General features: G+C 45.0%; 1 protein-coding gene across 1 annotated transcript in view; it reads right to left on the bottom strand.

Moving 5' to 3' along the window:
* Nucleotides 1–22733, bottom strand: part of hcn4 (hyperpolarization activated cyclic nucleotide-gated potassium channel 4) — a 312987-nt gene that overhangs the window by 224739 nt on the left and 65515 nt on the right. Inside the window, exon 2 of the mRNA XM_080216165.1 lies at nt 2867–3290. Coding sequence (XP_080072291.1) covers nt 2867–3290 — 424 coding nt within the window. The remainder of the gene's footprint in view (nt 1–2866; nt 3291–22733) is intronic.

Below are 22733 nucleotides of genomic sequence, written 5' to 3'. Positions count from 1 at the left end.
ATATCTGGAATTAAGAATCTACTGATAACCATTGTCGGAAGAACCCATCTGGTTCACTAATATCCCTGAGGGAAGGAAATCTGCCACCCTTACCTGGTCTGGCCTATGTGACTCCAGAGCCTCAGCAATGTGGTAGACTCTCAACTGCCCTCTGAACTGACCAAAGGGAACTAGGGATGGGCAATAAATGATGGCCAGCCAGCAATGCACATGTCCCATAAATGCATTTTAAAAAAAATGACTGCGGAGCAGAGTTAGAGTGGATAGGTTTACATGGTTCACTAACACTGCCCCAAATCAATATTCAAGCTTATTATCATTGCATGTCAACTGTCCAGAACAATGTTTCATTCTCTCGAGAGTTGGTTCAAAGGTAGAGTTCTCACTCGTGGTTCAGTAGGTCCAGTGACCCAAGGGCATATTCTAGGCTGCTTTTCCAATGAAACAACTGTGGGAGTGTTGCACTGTCACAGGTCCTGTCTTTTCTTATTTATTTATATATAAGAGTGTCACAAGGAGGCTTATATTAACACCGCAGTGAAGTTACTGTGAAAATCCCCTAGTCACTCCGGCACCTGTTCGGGTACACTGAGGGAGGATTTAGTGCGGCCAATGCATCCTAACCAGCACATCTTTCGGACTGTGGGAGGAAACCGGAGCACCCGGAGAAAACCCACACAAACACCGGGAGAACATGTGAACTCCACACAGACAGTTTAATTATTAGTGGCATGAGTAGGCTTACATTAACACTGCAATGAAGTTACTGTGAGAATCCCCTAGTTACCACACTCTGGCACCTGTTCGGGTGCACCGAGGAAAAATTTAGCATGGCCAATCCACATAAGCAGCACTTCTCTTAGTGGGGGGGGAACCAGAGGCCCTTTCTGATAAGGGCCATCTACGTTGTGAATGTGTACATGTAACTATAGAATCTCTACTGTACATAAGGGACCCATCAACCTTGCACTGTCCCACATCTTTGGACTGTGGGAGGAAACCGGAGCACCCGGAGGAAATCCACACAGACACAGGGAGAACGTGCAAACTCCACACAGACAGTGACCCAAGGCCGGAATCGAACCTAGGTACCTAGCGCTGTGAGGTAGCAGTTTTAACCACAGTACCACCATGCTGCCTGTATTTAAAAGACCCTACTGCAAGAAGAACAGGGAAATTCTCAGTGTTTCACAGTCTGCAAGCATCTCACAAGCAACAGCTAGGAAATAGATTATCCGATCCATACTTGTTTGTGGGATCTTACTGTGCAGATACTAACTGCTGCAGTTCCTCCGTTGCAACAGTCTGTATGTCCAAAGTATATCATTGGCTGCAACCATGCTTTGGAACATTTGGAGGTCGTGACAGGTGCTATACAAATGCAAGTCTTCCTTTCTGCTGCTGGTGTCCATCACTGACTACCCCCCCCCCTCTGCCCCGAAAAGGCAACTGCAAGTTGCAAGTTTGGGAGTGAAATGGCTGTGGACCCAGAATGCTCAGACTTCCCATGTCAATGGTTTGGTTGGCATGGAAGGAGATGGTGGCATGGCATTTCCTCCCCAGCCCCCGACAGGGCAGGGAGACAAGTTGCCAAAACCTAATGCCAGCTTGCTCAGACGGGTCATAAAGTGGCAGAAACAGGATGGCTGTGAGGAAAATCCAGAGTAAATCCCAAACTTGCACGTGGGGGAAGGGGCACAGGTCAGGAGCTCCCAAACCAGGGAGCTTCACAACCCACCATTTGCTGACCGTGACAGAGAATCCCCATCTCCATTTCGTAGCCCAGATTAATTCCCCAGTTCAGTTTCAGGAATCATTTCGTAGAATCAGACAACGCAGAAGAGGCCCTTCGGCCCATCGTGTCTGCACTGACACGTGTGAAACATCTGAACTCCCACCTAATCCCATCTGCCAGCGCTTGGCCCATAGCCCTGAATGTAATGGCATGCCAAGTGTTCATCCAGGATGTGAGGCAGCACATTCCAGACCATCACCACCCTCTGGTAAGAAAGGTTTTACCTCAAATCCGCCCTAAACCTCCTGCCCCTCATCTTGAACCTACGTCCCCTCGTGACTGATCCTTCAACTCAGGGGCACAGCTGCTCTCTATCCACGTCTCTTATCTCTATAGAATTCTACAGTGCAAAAGAAAGCCATTCGGCCCATCGAGTCTGCACCGACCACAATCCCACTCAAGCCCTATCCCCGTAACCCCATGCTTTCACTCTAGCTAGACCCCCTGACACTAAGGGTCAATTTCGAATGGCCAATCCAACTAACCCGCACCTCTTTAGACTGTGGGAGGAAACCAGAGCACCCAAAGGAAACCCACGCAGACACAGGGAGAATGTGCAATCTCCACAGTGTTCCAAGTCGGGAATTGAACCCAGGTCCCTGACGCCGTGAGGCAGCAGTGCTAACCACTGTGCCACCGCATGTAGACCAAGAAAGTTGATCCCTTTAAAATCGAACTTAGTGTCAGGGAGGTTAGCAGGGTAAATATGTGGGGTTACAGGAATAGGGCCTGGGTGGGACGGTGGTTGGTGCAGACTTAATGGGCCGAATGGCCTCCTTCTGCATTATAGGGGTTCTATGATTGTAAGGAGAACAGCTGCTCCTTAGTCACCCTGTCCATGCCCCTCGTAACCTTGTACACCTCCATCAGGTCGCCCCTCAGTCTTCTCTACGCCAACAAAAACAACCCAAGTCTACCCAACCTCTTTTCGTGACTCAAGTGTTCCGTCCCAGGCAGCATCTCCTCTGTAACCCTCTCCAGTGCAGTCACTTACAATTTTTGCCTGGGATTTTAAGGAAAATGGCCTGACTCCTCAGAGTCAAGAGCAAGACTTAGATAAAGAAGTCTTACCTCTTCCCACTGATGGATGTAACGGATGAGTCTGGATAACCGTAGCAACCGAAGGAGACTGAGGATCTTGGTAAACCTTACAATCCGCAACGCCCTGGCAGTCTTATAAACCTCCGAGTCGATCCTGGTTTCGACTATTAGAAAAATATAGTCCACGGGAATGGAGGAGATGAAGTCCACCACAAACCAGCTTTTCAAATATTTCATCTTGATCCGATGAGGGTCTAAAATGATCTCCGTGTTGTCCTCCACGACAATCCCAGTTCTGAAATTCAACACCAGGTCGACGAGGAAGAAGGTATCGGACACGACATTGAAGACTATCCAGGGAGTGGTGTTCTCATCCTTAAAGAAGGTAATCCCCACAGGGATGATGACCAAGTTCCCCACCATGAGAAGCAGCATAGTCAGGTCCCAGTAGAACCTGTGAGGGGAAATACAGCAGTTTTAGTTTCAAGCTGTGCAGAATTGAAACCAAGAGCTACTTGAAGTTCGTAGGAGCAGAATTAGGCCCATTGAGTCCACCCTGCCATTCGATCATGTTTGTTCCCCCAGAAGGAACTCTTCAAATGCGGACAATCAAAACTTACTCCAATTTATAAATCAAAGATTAAAGAAACTTCATCACTTCAAACTTAGGGCCCCACCCTGAGCCACTCCAAACAAAACAAACCCAACAGATCCTTATTTATACTGAGTCAGCTGACCATCACATCATTCTGTAATTGGTTACATGTTTACTGGGTCAGCTGACCCTTACAGCTTGTTACCATTGGTCACACGACATCAGATAGAATGTAACTGGTGATAACATTCTAACAGATTCCACAAAATAATTGAAGACAGCCATCCTCTGCTACACATGTTCATCCAGAAGGAACTCTTCAAATGCAGACAATAAAAATATAACAAAACTTCCTCCAATTTATGTCCAAAGAAAGGGTTTAATAAAAAAAAGTTATTACACCAAACTTGGGGCCTTGCCCTGGGCCACTCCAAGCTCTCCACAATTCCCAACAGGTTCTAATTTATACTGAGTCAGCTGACCATCACATCATTCTGTAATTGGTTACATGGTTTACTGGGTCAGCTGACCCTTACAACTTGTTACCATTGGTCACATTACATCAGATACAATGTTATCACCGGTTACATTTTAACAAGGCTCCATTTTCCTGCCTTCTTCCCATAACCAATTAAAAGTCTGTCTAACTCCCCCTTAAATTTACTCATTGTTCCAGCATCCACTGCACTTTGGGGGAGTGAATTCCACAGATTCACAACCCTTTAGGAGAAGTAGTTTCTCCTCAACTCTGTTTTAAATTTGCTGCCCCTTATCCTAAGACTATGGCCTCTCGTCCTAGAATGCCCTACAAGAGGAAGCATCTGCTCCACATCTACTTTATCCATACCTTTTATCATCTTGTATACCTCAATTTGATCTCCCCTCATTCTTCTAAATTCCAGAGAGTATGGACCTAAACTGTTCAATCTCTCTTCATACGACAAACCCCTCATCTCTGGGATCAATCTAGTGAATCTGCTCTGAACTGCCTCCAATGCCACTACATCTTTCCCCAAATAAGGGGACCAAAACTGTACACAACAGTTACATAGGGGAGGACTTTCCAGCCCTTCCAGCAGGTAAGATCTTCCAGTCCCACTGAAGATGACAACCCCCACCCTGCTGCTCTCCCTCCTGGATTGGCCTCCCCAGTACCCCTGCAGAATGGTTTCCCACAGCAGTAGAACATGTGAACCATCCAAAACACAGGAGACTTCAGCGGGACTGGAAGATCCTGCCGGCAACCAACGGCAAGCCACCTTGGCTACTAGGAAACACAGGGCAGGCGATGGTTCAATGGCATTATTGCTAGATGATTGATCTAGAAACTCAACTAATGTTCTGGGGACCCGGGTTCAAATCCTGCCATGGCAGATTCAGTTTAAAAGAAAACCTAAAATTAAAAATCTACTGATGACCATGAAATCATTCTTGAGAAAAACCCATCTGGTTCACTAATGTCCTTTAGGGAAGGAAACCTGCCATCCTTACCGGGTCTGGCCTACATGTGAGTCCAGAGCCATAGCAATGTGTTGACTCTCAACCACCCTCTGAAATGGTATTCAAGACATTTAGTCCGAGGGCAACGGGGAATGGGCAATAAATGCTGGCCCAACCAATGATGCTTAAGTCTCATGAGTGAGAAAAACACACACACAGACACACACACACCAATTCCCACCAATTTTAACAGACACAGCCCAGAAAGCATCTTTTCTGATTGTATCACAGTTTGGTATGGGCTCCTGCTCTGCCCAAGACCACAAGGAACTACAAAAGGTTGTGAATGTACCCAGTCCATCATGCAAACTAGCCTCCCACCCATTGACTCTGTCTACACTTCCCGCTGCCTCAGCAAAGCAGCCAGCATAATTAAGGACCCCACGCACCCCAGACATCCTCTCTTCCACCTTCTTCCGTTGGGAGAAAGGTACAAAAGTCTGAGATCACACACCAACCGACTCAAGAAGAGCTTCTTCCCATCTGACTTTTGAATAACCTACCTTGCATTAAATTGATCTTTCTCTACACCCTAGCTATGACTGTAAGACTACATTCTACACCCTCTCCTTTCCTTCTCCCCTATGTACTCTATGAATGGTATGCTTTGAGTGTATAGCGTGCAAGAAACAATACATTTCACTGTACACCAATACACGTGACAATAATAAATCAAATCAAATCAAACCAAACCACAGAGCGAGGGGGGGGAGGAATGCAACCCATAGAAAGGTGCAGTAGGTACACACAGAAACAAGGCACTCATCCCAACCGATCCATACCAGTACTTTTGCTTCATGCCAGCCTCCTCTCATCCCTCTACCTCTAACTCCCTCAGTGCAGTTGACACAATCAATGGCTCAAGGATGGAACTGGTTCCCAATCTGCACACGCACTTACAAGCTTTTATTTACTGAGATACAGATTGCAAACATACACCTCCAAACCCAACAACCACTGTTTCAGCCTTCTCCCACATATAGCAGCACAACCGAACCCCCAGTTGATGATCTACGGATATTAATATTATGCAGAGTGCAATATAACTTTCATTTTTAATCTGTCAATTAAGGGAAACCTGCATTTTGCAATGCATCGTCATTATTTGGACACCAAAATATTCATAATTGTGCAATTCTTTTATATCTTGTTTTCATTTTAATGATTGTCTGTAAATGTTATGAATTAAGGTTATTTGTTTTATTTGCCGCCATGATGATTTTTCAGTGAAATTTTATCTGCCTGTTTTGCTTCCCCCTTTAAGTGCCACCCCAATATTCCACACGGTGCGAGGTTCCTGATCCTGATGCAATGATGCACACACACTCGGCTCCATCGGAGACACAGAAAGTATTCATTAACAAGGAAAAACTGTACAGAGGCTGGAAGGCCCCACCCAGCTACCCCAGTCCCCACATGTCTTCTGCCTAAGAGACGATTCCACCTCCTGGCTTGATTAAAGTTCTAAAGGTTATTTATTAATGTTACAAGAAGGCTTACATTAACACATTTCACAGTTCGCTGTGAAAATCCCCTGGTTGCCTGTTTGGGTACACTTGAGCGAGAATTTAGCACGTCTTTCGGGAGGAAACTGGAGCACCCGGAGAAAACCCATGCAGACACGGAAAGAACATGCAGACTCTACACTAGACAGTGACCCAAGCTGGAATCGAACCTGGGTCCCTGGTGCTGTGAGGCAGCAGTTCTAACCACTGTGCCGCCTCAACCCACTCTCAGTCCCAACTGATCCCCAGGCCAGGTGACCCTCTTCTGCTATGTTGCCCTTAAAAAGATAATCACCACAGCCACCACATTTGATATGATTTTCCACATTACCATCACATCCCAAATGTTTATTTGGATTTCTCCCTGAAGATGAATCTTCATTGACCAGAAACCCAGTGGACTGTCCGAAACTAGGCGTGCAATTATACATGTAGGGTGTTTCCTATTTTATAATGAGGTTATTCATAAAGGCTCTGCCTTCTCAATCATGCCCTTCACTTGATGTGTGGTGATCCTCAGGTTAAATCACAACCAGTCACTGTCTATGGTCACCTAGGACTATGACGACTGGAAGAAAATCTTTATAATCCTTGCACACTTATACGACTGAGTTATACGACTAAGTTCTTAGTTTGCTTGTATGACACTGTACTCTCGAGATCAGCAACAAACCACAACAGCTGAAACAGCTAAGGGTCCCTTCTGTAGCCAATCACATCTCAAACCAACTTGTGCAGAGGTCAGAAGATGGCAGCAGTCAAGTAAAAAATGTTTCTTCCCAGCCACCAGCCGTATTAAATGCTGCAAAATCTCCCAGGTTTTTAATCTGCACCCATCAGGAGCTGATTGCATCAGGCCACTTAGACTACTAAGAGTGGGCGGCATGATGGCACAGTGGTTAGCACTGCTACCTCACAGAGCCAGGGACCCGCGTTCGATTCCCAACATGGGTCAATGTCTGAGTGGAGTCTACACGTTCTCCCGTGTGTCTGTGTGGGTTTCCTCTGGGTGCTCTGGCTTCCTCCTGCAGTTCCAAAGACATGCTGGTTAGGGTGCATTGGCTGTGCTAAATTCTCACTCAGTGTACCCGAACAGGTGCCAGAGTGTGGCGACTAGGGGATTTTCACAGTAACTTCATTGCAGTGTTAATGTGAGCCTGCTTGTAATTAATAAATAAATTTACTTACCACAATTAAACTCAGGGAAGAATGGCGGCAGAGTGGTCATGTCTGGTAACCCAGAGGCCCATGTTGGCTCATTGAAACATAGGAAAAAGATGCAGGAGGAGGCCATTCGGCCCTTTGAGCCTGCTCTGCCATTCATTTGGATCATGGCTGAACGGCAAATTCAATATCCTGATCCCCCTTCCCCCTTGATCCCTTTAGCCCCAAGAGCCACATTAATTTCTTCTTGAAATCACACAACGTTTTGGCCTCAGCTACTTTCTGTGGTAGTGAATTCCACACATTCACCATCCCCTGGGTGAACAAATTTCTCCTCATATTCTGGGGACCTAGATCCATACCTCACCATGGCTGGTGACGGAACTCAAAGTAAATTCATACATTTGGAACTGAAAGCTAGTCTCAGTAACGGTGACCGTGAAACTATCATTGATCTGGAATTAAGAATCTACTGATGACCACGAAACCATTGTTGATTGTTGGAAAAACCCATCTGGTTCACTAATGTCCTTTAGGGAAGGAAATCTGCCCTCCTTACCCGATCTGGCCTACATGTGACTCCAGATCCACAGCGATGTAGTTGAGTCTTAACTGCCCCTCGGAAGTGGCCTTGCAATGTACTCAGTCCAAGGGTAATTAGGGATGGGCAACAAATGCTTCAGTCGGTGCAGCATGGTGGCACAGTAGTTAGCACTGCTGCTTCACAGCGCCGGGGCCCAGGTTCAATTCCGGCCTCAGGTCACTGTCAGTGTGGAGTTTGCATGTTCTCCCTGTGTCTGCGTGTATTTCCTTTGAGGCTCCGGTTTCTTCCCACATGCCAAAGTTGTGCGGGTAAGGTTGATTGGTCCATACAAGATTGACCCTCGTGTCTGGGGGATTGGCAGGGCAAATGTATGGGGTTATGGGAACAGGGCATGGGTGAGATTGTGGTTGGCACAGACTCAACAGGCTGAATGGCCTCCTTCTGTACAGTAAGGGTTCTATGATTCTATTGCCAGTTATGTGCACACCCCATAAAAGAAAAAAATAGCTGTGGCTGGATTAACAGTATCGCGATAATAGCATTAAAGTTTTTAAAGTTTATTTATTATTTATTTAACGATTCCATTTCAAGCAAAGATGAATATCTTTGGTGAGGCAGGTTACATTTACCCAGTGTTGACATGTTACCCAGTCACTATTGCTTGTGAGTTTGTTGGACATGGGCATCGCTGGCTGGACAACAGTTATTGCCCATCCCTACTTGCCCTTGGAGGGCAATTGAGAATCAACCACATTGCTGTGACTCTGGAGTCACATGTAGGCCAGACAGGGCAAGGATGGCAGATTTCCTTCTCTAAAGGACATTAGTGAACCAAATGGGTCTTTCCGACAATCGACAATGGTTTCATGGTCATCAGTGTATTCTTAATTCCAGATTTTTTTTTTATTGAGTTCAAATTCCACCATCTGCTGTGATGGGATTCGAATGCGGGTCCCCAGAACATTAGCTGAGTTTCTGGATTAATAGTCTAGCGATAATACCACAAGGCCATCTCTGTTGAAGACACTGTTGCCAAAAACATGCTTTTATTTAATACCCAAGATTTAAGGATATTTTCATAAAATCATAGAAACTCTACAGTGCAGGAGGCCATTCTGCCCATCAAGTCTGCAGCGGCCACAATCCCACCCAGACCCTAACCCCATATCCTACGTATTTACCCATTAATCCCTCAAACCTATGCATCTCAGGCAATTTTTAGCATGACCAATTAACCTCACTCACACACCTTTGAACTGTGGGAGGATACTAGAGCACCCGGAGGAAACCCACGCAAGACATGAGGAGAATGTGCAAACTCCACACAGATGGCGGCCCAAGCCAGGAATCGAACCTGGGTCCCTGGAGCTGTGAAGCAGCAGTGCTAACCACTGTGCCACCGACAGCCAATTGTTTCACAGCCAAGATAACGTGGGAAGGTCGGAAGGTTGACCAAAGGCTTGGTTAACGAGATTGAATTTGCCCAACAGAGATAACATTTCGTTTTGAAAAACACTAAAATTCTCCAGTAGAAAAATGGTGGTGAGGCCTAATCAAAAAAGGCTTTGAAAAGGGAAAGGTTGCATTCTTAGAACCCGTGACAAAAGTGGTGACTTTCTGTACTAACACATCCGGAGAATAGTTATGTGAGCAAGCTGCTATGTCTATTTATATTTCAACAAATTCCACCAGTTTCACACATAAAACCTTTCTCCTTTAGCAGGGCGGTTAAACCACTAACGCAACACGTTCTCTCAACTTGCAGCACCAAATGAAAGACTTGCAATTAATTCATCAGGTTGCCTCAAACCAGACACGCAGTCTGTTCCAACGGAAAATGTGACCTGCAATAAGTGAACCGCTTCTGAGAAGTTTACAAGCATCCATCTGAGAGCGAGTTAGTCCACTTTAAAAATAACCTTAAACCCAGCATTTGTTTGGCAGGACAAGCCTGGCAATGGTTACCATGGCAAGAGTGTGACCAAAGCTGTTGATTAATGGGCAACATTAATCATAGAATCATCATAGTGCAGTGAAGAAGGAGGCCATTCGGCCCATCGAGCCTGCACCCACAACAATCCCACCCCGGCCCTATCTCCGTCAATCAACACATTTACCCCTGCCAACTCCCCCTGACACTAAGGGACAATTTAGCACGGCCAATCAACCTAACCTGCACATTTTTGGACTGTGGGAGGAAATTGGAGCACCCGGAGGAAACCCACGCAGACATGTGGAGAACATGCAAACTCCACACAGTCACCGAAGGCTGGAATTGAACCCAGGTCCCTCGTGCTGTGAGGCTGCAGTGCTAACCACTGTGCCATTGTGTTCATGGAGTGACGGTAATTTTTTTTTATTCATTCACGGGATGTTGGAATTGCTGGCTATGCTGGCATTTGGTGCCCATCCCTAGTTGCCTTTGAGATTGATCTATTATTGTCACATGCACTAGCATACAGTGAAAAGTATTGTTTCTTGCGTGCTATATACACAAAGCATACCGTTCATAGAGAAGGAAAGGAGACAGTGCAGAATATAGTGTTACAGTCATAGCTAGGGTGTGGAGAAAGAGCAACTTAATGCGAGGTAGGTCCATTCAAAAGTCTGATGGAAGAAGTTGTTCTCGAGTCGGTTGTTAGATACTCCCAGTGCTGCTGGAGAGGGAATTCCAGGATTTTGACCCAGCAACAGTGAAGGAACAGCGATGTATTTCAAATTCTGGATGGTGAGCAAGTTGGAGGAGAACTTCCATGGTGTTCCCATGCTGCCCTTGTCCTTCTAGAGAGTAGTGTTCATGGCTTTGGAAGGCGCTGCCTAAGGAACAGTGGTCGAGCTGCTGCAGTGCATCTTGCAGACGGTGCACATGGCCGCCACTGTCCATCCTTGTGATAAAACCAGTTTTATGCAGACAAAATTAGTCTCAAAAGAAAGATACTTCCCTTCCTCATTGAAGCTGTCTTTTTCTTGATTTGCTCGATGTGACAGAGTCCCTTTCACCCACACAGACAAAACACTCAGTTTCAACACTTGGTTTAGACACACAAGTATGTGTTGGTGGGGAGCTATGGCCCCTGCAAGGACCCAAAATGGGGGAAAGGGGTCACACCCATAGAGGCCTACAGATATGCCTGCATGGAAATTAAAACTGATACCTGCACAGTGGGCTTGAAGCAGTATGAGGGAGATATATTAATATGGGTTTGGTTATTTCTTTCACTGTGTGGTGGTTTTGGTATATTTCCTGTTGTTTCTGATGGTCTGTTTTGACTCCCATCCATTGACTCTGTCTACACTTCCCGCTGCCTCGGAAAAGCAGCCAGCATAATTAAGGACTCCATGGACCATGGACATTCTCTCTCCCACCTTCTTCTGTCAGGAAGAAGATACAAAAGTCTGAGGTCATGTGCCAACTGACAAGAACAACTTCTTCCCTGCTGCCACCAGACTTCTGAATGACTGAGTAGGTCTTTCTCTACACCCTAGCTATGACTGTAACACCACACACTGCACCCTCTCCTTTCCTTCTCTATAAATGGTATGATTTGTCTGTATAACGCACAAGAAACAATACTTTTCACTGCATCCCAATACATGTGACAATAAGTTAAATATCTTGTGACAATTTGTGTATTCAACTCTATGACATTTTTGATTTATTATTGTCACATGTATTAGTATACAGTGAAAAATATTGTTTCTTGTGCGCAAAACAGACTGAACCCACCATTCATAGAGTACTTAGGGGAGAAGGACAGGAAAGGATGCAGATATTGTATTACAGTCATAGCTAGGGTGTAGAGAAAGATCAATTTAATTGCAAGGTAGGTCCATTCAAAAGTCTGACAGTAGCAGGGAAGAAGCTGTTCTTGAGTCGGTTGGTACGTGACCTCAGACTTTTGTATCTTTTTCCTGATGGAAGAAGGTGGAAAAAACTATGTCCAGGGTGCGTGGGGTCCTTGATTTTTCGAGGCAGCGGGAACTGTAGACAGAGTCAATGGATGGGAGGCTGGTTTGTGTGGTGTTTAAGTGGTTTAGCCCACTGGAGAGAAGTGCAGTTTTAGAGTTTGAACTCTAGTCTGAGCTAACAAAGGAGTCAGTCTTTATCTCTGCACACATGTGTCTAAAGGTTGCCTTGCCCCCATTACTTGTTTTCTGTAAACATAACATGGACATTTAGGTGCATAAAAGAACTAGTGGCAGTACAAGTTTTGCCTTCCTCCTACCTTCTTTGGAATTAGAAGAGATCATTTGAAAACACTGCAGTGCACGCTACCCACATTCAGGTAAGAGTGTGACAGATTAGAATGAGGTGGTCTTGTGGTGCAGAGAGTTAGCATCCCAGTCTCTGAGCCAGATGCTTCGAATTTGAGTCCTACTCCAGAACTTGATGGCCAAGAAAGGTAGGATCATAATGGCTAAACAGACTGTATCAACCTCCAACTTCCTCCCAATGCATGCCAATGGTAGGTGGTACAAGTAAGGGAACTTCCTGATCAGCCATGTGGCTGAGTGGCTAGCACAGCTGCCTCACAGCACCAGGGACCCAGGTTCAATTCCTGCCACAGGTGACTATTTGTATGGAGTTTGCACGTTCTCCTTGTGTCTGCATGGGTTTCCTCCGGGTGCTCCAGTTTCCTCCCACACCCCAAAAATACGCAGGTTAGGTGGATTGACCATGCTAAATTGCCCCTTAGTGTCCAAAAACAACATAGATTAGCTTGATTGGTCATGCTAAATTGCTCCCCCTCCCCCTGTGTGTAAGGGAGATTAGCAGGGGAAATATGTAGGAGTTATCAGGAACGGCCTGGGTAGGATTATTGTTGGAGCAGGCATGATGGGCTGAATGGCCTCCTTCTGCAAAGTTGGGTTTCTTTGATAGCTCCAAACTATAATAAGTAAAAGTGTTAATTGCCATTGTAACTCAGACTCCCCATCACAGCACCAAGATTGTTAATGTCCTGTAGTTTAAGCCAGGGTGACTTTTTGATTTGGGTTCAGTGACCTGAGCTCAAGGACTCATGTCTGCTTCCTTGTGGAACAGAAATAAACTTTTGCGTAAAAGTTGTTATTTAGTTTATTTATTAGAGTCACAAGTAGACTTACATCAACACTGCAATGAAGTTACTTTGAAAATCCCCTACTTGCCACACTCCAGTGCCTGTTCGGGTACACTGAGGGAGAAATTAGCAAGGCCAACACACCTAACCAGCACGTCTTTTAGACAACGGGAGGAAACTGGAGCACTTGGTGGAAACCCACACAGACACGGGGGAGAACATGTGGAGAAGCCTGTGTTGGATTGGGGTGGGCAGCATAACTCGTCTCACAACGCCAGGTTAAAGTCCAACAGGTTTATTTGGTAGCACAAGCTTTTAGAGCATTGCCCCTTCATCAGGCAAATAACTCTTCATTCACCTGATGAAGGAGCAGTGGTCCGAAAGCTCGTGCTACCAAGTAAACCTGGTGTTGTGAGACTACTTACAGGGAGAACGTGCAGACTCCACACAGACAGTGAGCCAAGTCGGGAATCAGATCCGTGTCCCTGGCGCTATGAGGTAGCAGTGCTAGCCACTGAGCCAAACTGTTAAGCCTAGCAACTGACCAGTTTGACATGAGTATCTTCATCCCACCACTTGCCCTTTTAGCGTAACTTGCAAAGTTAATTTGATGCACAACAATGTCCTAATACATCTGAGAGGAGCTGGCATTGTCATTAAAACTATTTACAAACATTCATCTCCCGGCCAGGACTGAGAACATTACATGATGTTTTTCTCTCTCTTGAGAAGAATGGAATGGCAGTTGGATTTGTGCCTGAGTCTACCAATTCCTCTTGGATAATCCAATTTTCTGCATTAGGTGCAGTTGAGTACTTTTGACAAGCTATGGATTGCTCACTCTGCAGGTTCAGGGAAATGCAAGTCAAGAAGGGATTATCTTTCAGATTTATTTTTAAAATTGCACAAGACATGACCATTTAATTTTAATTATGCCATAAGTTTTCTTAAGTTTTAGTTTATTTATTAGTGGCACAAGTAGGCTTACATTAGCACTGCAATGAAGTTACTGTGAAAATCCCTTAGTCGCCACACTCCAGTGCCTGTTCAGGTATACTGAGGGAGAATTTAGCATGGCCAATGCATCTAGCCAGAACGTCTTTCAGATTGCGAGAGGAAATCAGAGCACCGGGAGGAAACCCACGCAGAGACAGGGAGAATGTGCAAACTCCACACAGATGGTGACCCAAGTGGGAATTGAACCCAGGTCCATGGAGGTCTGAGACAGCAGTGCTAAGCACTTTGCCACCTGTAATGACTTAAATCAGGCCATTGAGGTTGGCCTATTGGAACATGAACTCCCTGATTAAAGGAGACAAGAGATGGGCCAATCTGGGAGTCCTTTCCTTGTATTTACAATCAGGAGTGTCAGTTGCTCTGACACTCCTGAAGGTAGACTGCTGACTGAACTTAGAACATGAACAGTACAGGCCCTTCAGCCCTCGATGTTGTGCCGAGCTATTTCCAAACCTAAGATCAAGCTATCCCACTGCCTATCATTCTGGTGTGCTCCATGTGCCTATCCAATAACCGCTCGGAAGTTCCTAAAGTGTCCAACTCCAGGCAGTGCATTCCACGCCCCAACCATTCTGAGTAAAGAATCTACCTCGGACATCCCTCCTATATCTCCCACCACGAACCTTATAGTTATGCCCCCGAGTAGCAGCTACATCCACCCAAGGAAATAGTCTCTGCATGTCCACTATCAATTCCCCTCATCATCTTATAAACCTCTATTAAGTCACCTCTCATCCTCCTCCGCTCTAAAGAGAAAAGCCCCAGCTCCCTCAACCTTTCCATATAAGACCTACACTCTGATAGCAATCTGTGTACTGCTATAGGAAGTGTAAATAAAGGGATTTTGGTGAAAGGACTTCTGCCTCCAAAGACTTATTACATTACCCTACACTTAGATATGGGGAGGTTGTGGCATAGTGATATTGTCACTGGACTCGTAATCTAGAGACCGAGGGCAATGCTCTGGACCCAGGTTCCAGTCCCATCGCAGCAGATGGTAACATCCTTAAAATCTAGATGTAATGTCAAATATGTCCATTAAATCATTTCCAATTGTCATTACAAACCCACCTGGTTCACTCACTAATGTACTTTAGGGAGGGAAATCTGCTGTCTTTACTTGGTCTGGCCTATTACATATGGCTCCAAGTACAATAATGTAGTTGACTGACTTAGCAAGCTATCCAAGTGCAACTAGAGATGGGCAACTTCAGAGGCAATTAGGAATGGGCAATAAATGCTGACCTGAGTCAGCTACATCCACAATCCATTAATTAATAAAGATGCCAAACACAATCTCATTCCAGATACTCTATATTACTTGTGCCTTAATAATTGGAACAATATGATGACATATTTCCCATTAAGCTATTCAAATAGAAGTTCTGATGTTCAATGCCTATCGATTGTGGCAGGAAATATCTGAGGATGTGGGAGAACGAGTGATGCTTCAGAATTCCCACTTCTAATCACCCAGCTCGCACCTGAATCATAGAAATGATACAGCATATGGGCATGCTGGTAGCACAGTGGTTAGCACTGCTGCCTCAGTGCCAGGGACGCAGATTCAATTCCGGCCTTGGGTGACTGTGTGGAGTCTGCATGGGTTTTTTCCAGCTGCTCCGGTTTTCTCCCTCTGCAGGTTAGGTGGATTGGCCGTGCTAAATTGCCCCTTAGTGTCAGGGTAATTCGCAACCTAAATACATGGGATCATGAAGATAGGGCTTGGGTGGGATTGTTGTCGTTGCAGGCTCAATGGGCTGAATGGCCTCCTTCTGCACAGAAGGGATTCTATGATTCATAGAAAGGGTGCATTCGGCTCATCTTGTCCATGCCGACCCAAAGACACTAAGAAGTCTCACAACACCAGGTTAAAGTCCAACCGGTTTATTTGATAGTAAACCCACAAGCTTTCGGAAATGGTGTTCCTTCGTCAGGTGTGTGGAAAGTTTATGTGTGGACCCACACCTGATGAAGGAACAGCGTTTCCGAAAGCTTGTGGCTTTACTATCAAATAAACTGGTTGGACTTGAAGCTGGTGTTGAGACTTCTTACTGTGTTTACCCCAGTCCAACACTGGCATCTCCACATCATGACCCAAAGGCACCCAGGCACCCTTTCTAATCCCATCTTCCTGCACTCTAGGCCTAGCTGGTGTCAGGAATATGAAGAAAGTCCCAAGGCCTGTAAAATTCCCTTCGCTGGTCTCTTTTTTTTAAAGATATTTCCTCTTTGGGATACCTATCCAAGTCAGGCTTTTTACTGTGTTTACGCCAGTCCAACGCCGGCATACCCACATCATACCTATCCAAGGCAGACCAAGAGGTGGCAAGCGGATCAGAAATCACTTTCCGGAGAAATGCAATAATACTTTGTGGCATATTAATGCATCGACGGGGACATGGCTTACCACTAACATCTTAGATGATTAATATGTTGGCTTTCTCGTTCCGACACCTCAAGCAGCATGAGGCACAAGAGGAACAGATGGCTTTCTAGTTGTTGTCTACACAAATAATCCAACTTGTGATCGAAACAAATAGACCATAATGCCACTTGGTGGGTTACTATTGCAAGTACAACCACACTCCTGCTGCTTATTTAACACTGATCCAGAACAATTTGAGATCTATAATACAGACATTGTGCCAACTTGTCAGGACAGCAACGCCAGTTTCACATTTATTTATGCAGGTGAACTGGAAGGCCGAGAATGTACATTTAAAACACTCACATGATGTTGCAATAACATTGCAAGACTCTTCCTTAAAAGAAAGGGCTTGCATTCAACCAGCTCCTTCACTACATCCTCCCAGTGCTCCAAAGTGCTTCATTGTGAATTCATTAATTTTGAAGCCAACATCCTTAGGGTTACCATTGACCAGAAAGTCAACTGGATTTGCCACAAAAATACACAAGAGTAGGTCAGAGGCAGTGAATATTGTAGTGGGTAACTCACCTCTTGACTTACCCACTGCAAAGCCTGTCCACCATCTACAAGGCACAAGTCAGGAGTGTGATGCAGTCCTCCCCACTTGCCTGGATGGGTGCAGCTCCAACACTACCCAGGACAAAGCAGCCCCACTTGATAGGCACCACACCCACAAATCCCTACCCCTCTATTACCGACGCTCAGTAGCAGCAGTGTGTACCATCTATAAGAAACACTGCAGCAATTCACCAAAAATCCTTAGACAGCACCTTTCAAACCCACGGCCAATTCCATCTGAAAGGACAAGAGCAACAGATACATGGGAACACCACCATCTGCAAGATCCCCTTCAAGGGTGGCATGCTGGCACAGTGGTTAGCACTGCTGCTTCACAGCTCCAGGGCCCTGGGTTCAATCCCAACTCAAGTCGCTGTCTGTGTGGAGTTTGCACATTCTCCCCATGTCTGCGTGGGTTTCCTCCAGGTGCTCCGGTTTCCTCCCACATCGAAAGATGTGTGGGTTAAGTTGATTGGTCATGCCAAAATTGCTCCTTGGTGTCCTGGGATGCGTAGGTTAGAGGGATTAGTGGGTAAATGTAGGGATATGGGGGTAGGGCCTGGGTGGGATTGTATTCAGTGCAGACTCAATGGGCCAAAATGGCCTGTTTCTGCACTGTAGGGTTTCTATTTCTATGCCACTCACCATCCTGACTTGGAAATATATCGCCATTCCTTCACAGTCACTGGGTCAAAATCCTGGAGTTCTCTCTAACAGCATTGTGTGTCAACCCACAGCACGTGGACTGCAGAGATTCAAGAAGCTCATCACCACCTTCTCAAGGGCAACTAGGGATGGGCAATAAATGCTGGCCAGCCAGCAATGCCCATGTCCCACAAATGAATAGAGAAAGAGTACAAAGATGTGGAGATTAAGTGGGTTGGTCATGCTAAATTGCCACTTAGTGTCCCAAGCGGTGTTAATTAGATGGATTAGCCATGGTAAATGTGTGGGGTTAAATGATAAGGGTCGGGAAGAGGGCCTGAGTAAGATACTCTGAGTCAATGCAGATTCAATGGGTCAAGGATTCTATGATTCTATGAAGTGCAGTTGCTATTGTTACAGAGCCAAGGTTCTTGGAAGGAAATTAAGACCTGTCGTCGGTTAATCTGGTGGTTTACGGGAGTTAAAAATAGGTTAATCCACTGGGAAAATTCCCATTGTCTCTGATCACGTAACTCATTGTAAAGGTATGCAATCCATTAGCAAGGCCGGCATTTACTACCCACCCTGCTAGAGTTATTCTCAATGAAGTGGTGAATGACCACTTTCTTAAACCACTGCAGTCTATATGGTGAATGTGCTCCCACGGTGTGATCATTTAGGGTAGAATTTAAGATTTTAATCTAGTGTTGTAAAAAAAAAAGTGTCATAGGATTTTCCACATCTGCCTGAATAGGCAGGTGGAATCTCAATTCAAACACTGTCTGCAAAACAGCACTTTCAACCCGCAACACCATTAAAAAGACTAAGAAGCAATAAGAACATAAGAACTAGGAGCAGGAATAGGCCATCTGGCCCCTCTAGCATTCAATAAGATCATGGCTGATCTTTTTGTGGACTCAGCTCCACTTACCCGCCCACTCACCATAACCCTTAATTCCTTTACTGTTCAAAAATCTATCTATCCTTGCCTTAAAAACATTCAACGAGGTAGCCTCAACCGCTTCACTGGGCAGGGAATTCCACAGATTCACAACCCTTTGTGTGAAGAAGTTCCTCCTTAACTCACTCAGTCTTAAATATATATAAGATTATGAAGGAATAGATAAGATAGAAGCAGGGAAGTTGTTTCCAATGGCAGGCGAAACTCAAACCAGTGGGCATAGCCTCAAAATAAGGGGGAGCAGATTTAGGACTGAGTTGAGGAGGAACTTCTTCACCCAAAGGGTTGTGAATCTGTGGAATTCCCTGCCCAGTGAAGTAGTTGAGGCTACCTCATTGAATGCTTTTAAGGCAAGGATAGATAGATTTTTGAACATAAAGGAATTAAGGGTAATGGTGAACAGGCGGGTAAGTGGAGCTGAGCCCATGAAAAAAAATCAATCATGATTTTATTGAATGGCGAAGCAGGCTTGAGGGGTCAGATGGCCTACTCTTCCTCCTAGTTCTTATGTTAATCTGCTCCCCCTTATTCTCATTTCACCTGCCACTGGAAACAACCTCCCTATCTATTCCCTTCATAATCTTATATGTTTCTATAAGATCTCTCCTCATTCGTCTGAATTCCAATGAGTATAGCCCCAGTCTACTCACTCTCTCCTCATAAGCCAACCCCCTCAACTGCAGAATCAACCTAGTGAATCTCCTCTGTACCCCCTCCAGTGCCAATATATCCTTTCTCGAATAAGGGGGCCAAAGCTGTACACAGTACTCCAGGTATGGCCTCACTAGCACCTTATACAGCTTAAGCATAACCTCCCTGTTTTTAAACTCTACCCCTCTCACAATGAAGGAAAAAAATTCCACTTGCCTTCTTAATTATCTGTTGCACCTGTGATCCTCCAATCTTGTTCACCCCGCTACCAGTGAGAATTTGTCACCTAGCCAAATACCATTCACTGCAGTGGGACTGGAAAATCCCAGCCACGGACGAGGTTGGAGAATCCCAGCCAAAACTAAAATACCTGATTTAACACTACCTCCTGGGTTGGTATAATGTTCATTGGTTCTGATGTTTGATGTTCGATGTTCGATTATGTGAGTCTGGTAACGAATCTATGCTCAGTGTGGTTGGTTGACTAAGCCTGGATGTTGATCCAGAGCTTAGTAAACAGAATACCAAAACTTCTAGAAGTTAAACTGGAAGGATGGTGTTGACAGTTTAAAGCATTATACAAAATAAAGTTTTTTCACACTTTTTTTATTCATTCATGGGCATTGCTGGCTGGCCAGCATTCATTGCCCATCCCTTGTTGTCTGAGGGCAATTGGCAGTCAACCACATTGCTGTGGCTCTGGGGTCACACGTAGGCCAGACCAGGTAAGGGCAGCAGATTTCCTTCCCTAAAAGGACATTAGTGAACCAGATGGGTTTTTTTTGACAATTGACAATGGTTTCATGGTCAATAGATTTTTAGAAATTGCATTTTCAATGCATTGTTCTGAGGTGAGTCAAACATGTCAAATACAACACAGAAGAATGTTTTTTTATTCATTCATGGGATGCAGGTGTCGCTATGGTCAGCAAGAATTCATTGCCCCATCCCTAATTGCCCTTAAGATAGTTGCAAACGTTTACCTTCAAAACCCCACCATAGTTCAAGTGAGCACAGGATTGCCAACTTTGGGGTGCATTTCTATATAGAACTAGAATAGAAGCATAGATGATAGGAGTGGGAGGAGGCCATTTGGCCCTTCAAGCCTGCTCCCGCATTCATCATGATCTTGGCTGATTGTCCAAGTCAATAACCTAATCCTGCTTTCTCCCCTATTACTTTTGATCGCATTCACCCCAAGTACTCTATCCAGCCACCTCTCGAATACATTGTGTTTTGGCATCAACTACTTCCTGTGGTAATGAAGTCCACAAGCTCACCACTCTCTAGGTGAGGAAATGTCTCCTCATTTCTATCCTAAATGGTCCACCTCATATCCTCAGACTGTGACCCCTGGTTCTGGACCCACACCATCAGGAACATCCTCCCTGCATCTACCCTGTCTGGTCCTGTTAGAATCAGTCTCTATGAGAGCCCCCTTCATTCGTCTGAACGCCAGTGAAAACAATCCTAATCTCATCAGCCTCTCCTCATACATCAGTCCCACCATCCCCAGAATCAGCCTGATGAACTTTTGCTGCACTCCCTCAACAGCAAGAACATTCTTCCTCAGAAAAGGAGACCAAAACTGCCCACAATATTCTAGGTCTGGCCTCACCAAGGCCCTGTATAACTGCAACAACACATCCCTGCTCCTGTACTCAAAACCTCTCGCAATGAAGGCCAACATACCATTTGCCTTGCTTACCGCCTGCTGCACCTGCATGCTTACCTTCAGCGTATGGTGCACAAGGACACCCAGATCTTGCTGCACACATCCTTCTCCTAATTTACAGCCATTTAGGTAGTGAGTATGGGAGTGTTTTGCTGTTAGGAGTGTTGTCCTTTGTATAAAGCATGAAGCAAAGGTCCTACTTCACTTTTTAGGTGGTTATGGTGGATGTCAAAGATTCTGAGGGCAGTGACCACACTGCCACAGTTTCCCTGTCAGCAGAAGTTGCGAACAAAGGGGGGACCTTGTAGGCAGTGGTGGGGCTGGAAGATCCCACCATTGGCAAATTCTGGGCCACTTCCACCACCACAACATACACCGCAGAGCAAGGCTGCGAGATCCTGCCCTCTGACTATCAATACATGAAAAAAAAACAGTCAACATTCTACCCTCAATATACAACAACATGAACAGATTTGCTTACTATTCACCCAGTGCTGTTTAGGATGTTAAGCAGACTGGGGACAGGTAACAGTCACTGTGAAGAAGACTTGAGATCACCATGGAGAAAAAAAGAAAGAGAGAAAAAAGAAAAAAAAAGGAAAGAGAAAAGAGAAAAGAGAAAAAAAAAGAGAAAAAAAGAAAAGAAAGAAAAAAGAGAGAAATAAAGAAAGAAAGGGAGAGAGAAAAAAAGGGAGAGAACCAGACCAGGAGGAGTGTGAAGCAGATGATGATCTATATGAAGCAGATTGGGAGTAGTTTGAAACAATCAGTGTGATGCGGACAAGAAGTAGTGTTAGGCAAACTGGGAGAAATGTGGAGCAGAATGGACTCCTCCTGTTCCTACATGAAGAATATTTGCTGCTTTAGCTTCGCTTCCAAAATAATGGCCAGCAAACCTCAAAGCAATTCATCATTTCTGAAGCACTGAGATGTTGTGTAAATGCCATGGTGTTATATAAATGCAAGTATTTATTTGTTTGCTTTAAAAATCACACTGCTCGCTGACATTATACTTTTAGAAAAGTTTAGCTATATAATAAATCCCTAATGCTCTGGAACCACATACTGGGGAAAGTTAATTAGACTTGCAGATTAGCCAACAGCAATGCGACAACACAAAATGAGCCACCAGTGCAGTGTTGCTTCGCAAGATGCTTTTTTTATGCTTTCTTCAATAACGCATAAGAAATATTATATACTCTCTGAATAACACTGCATTATTATGGAAAGAGAAGTCAGTTTGTCAAGCACAAAATTAAAGGCAGCAATTAAAGATGGTGTAAATTAATCATCTGCTGACAGCAATCCAGTTTCAAGTGCAGCAGGCAGTAAAGAAGGCAAATGGTATGTTGGCCTTCATAGCGAAAGGATTTGAGAATAGGATAGGGATGTTTTGCGACAATTGTATAGGGCGTTGATGAGGCCACACCTGGAGTGTTGTGTGCAGTTTTGGTATCCTTATCTGAGAAAGGATATCCTTGTGATAGAGGGAGCGCAGCGAAGATTTACCAGACTGACTCCTCGGATGGCAGGTCATATGAGAAGAGGTTAAATTGGTTAGGATTGTATTCATTTGAGTTTAGACAAGCGA

This window comes from Carcharhinus amblyrhynchos, chromosome 32 (genome assembly GCF_965287045.1).
Source record: "Carcharhinus amblyrhynchos chromosome 32, sCarAmb.v2.hapA, whole genome shotgun sequence".
In the NCBI taxonomy this organism is placed as follows: Eukaryota; Metazoa; Chordata; class Chondrichthyes; order Carcharhiniformes; family Carcharhinidae; genus Carcharhinus; species Carcharhinus amblyrhynchos.
The sequence above is the reverse complement of the archived record's forward strand: the minus strand, read 5'-3'. Positions and strand labels throughout refer to the sequence as shown.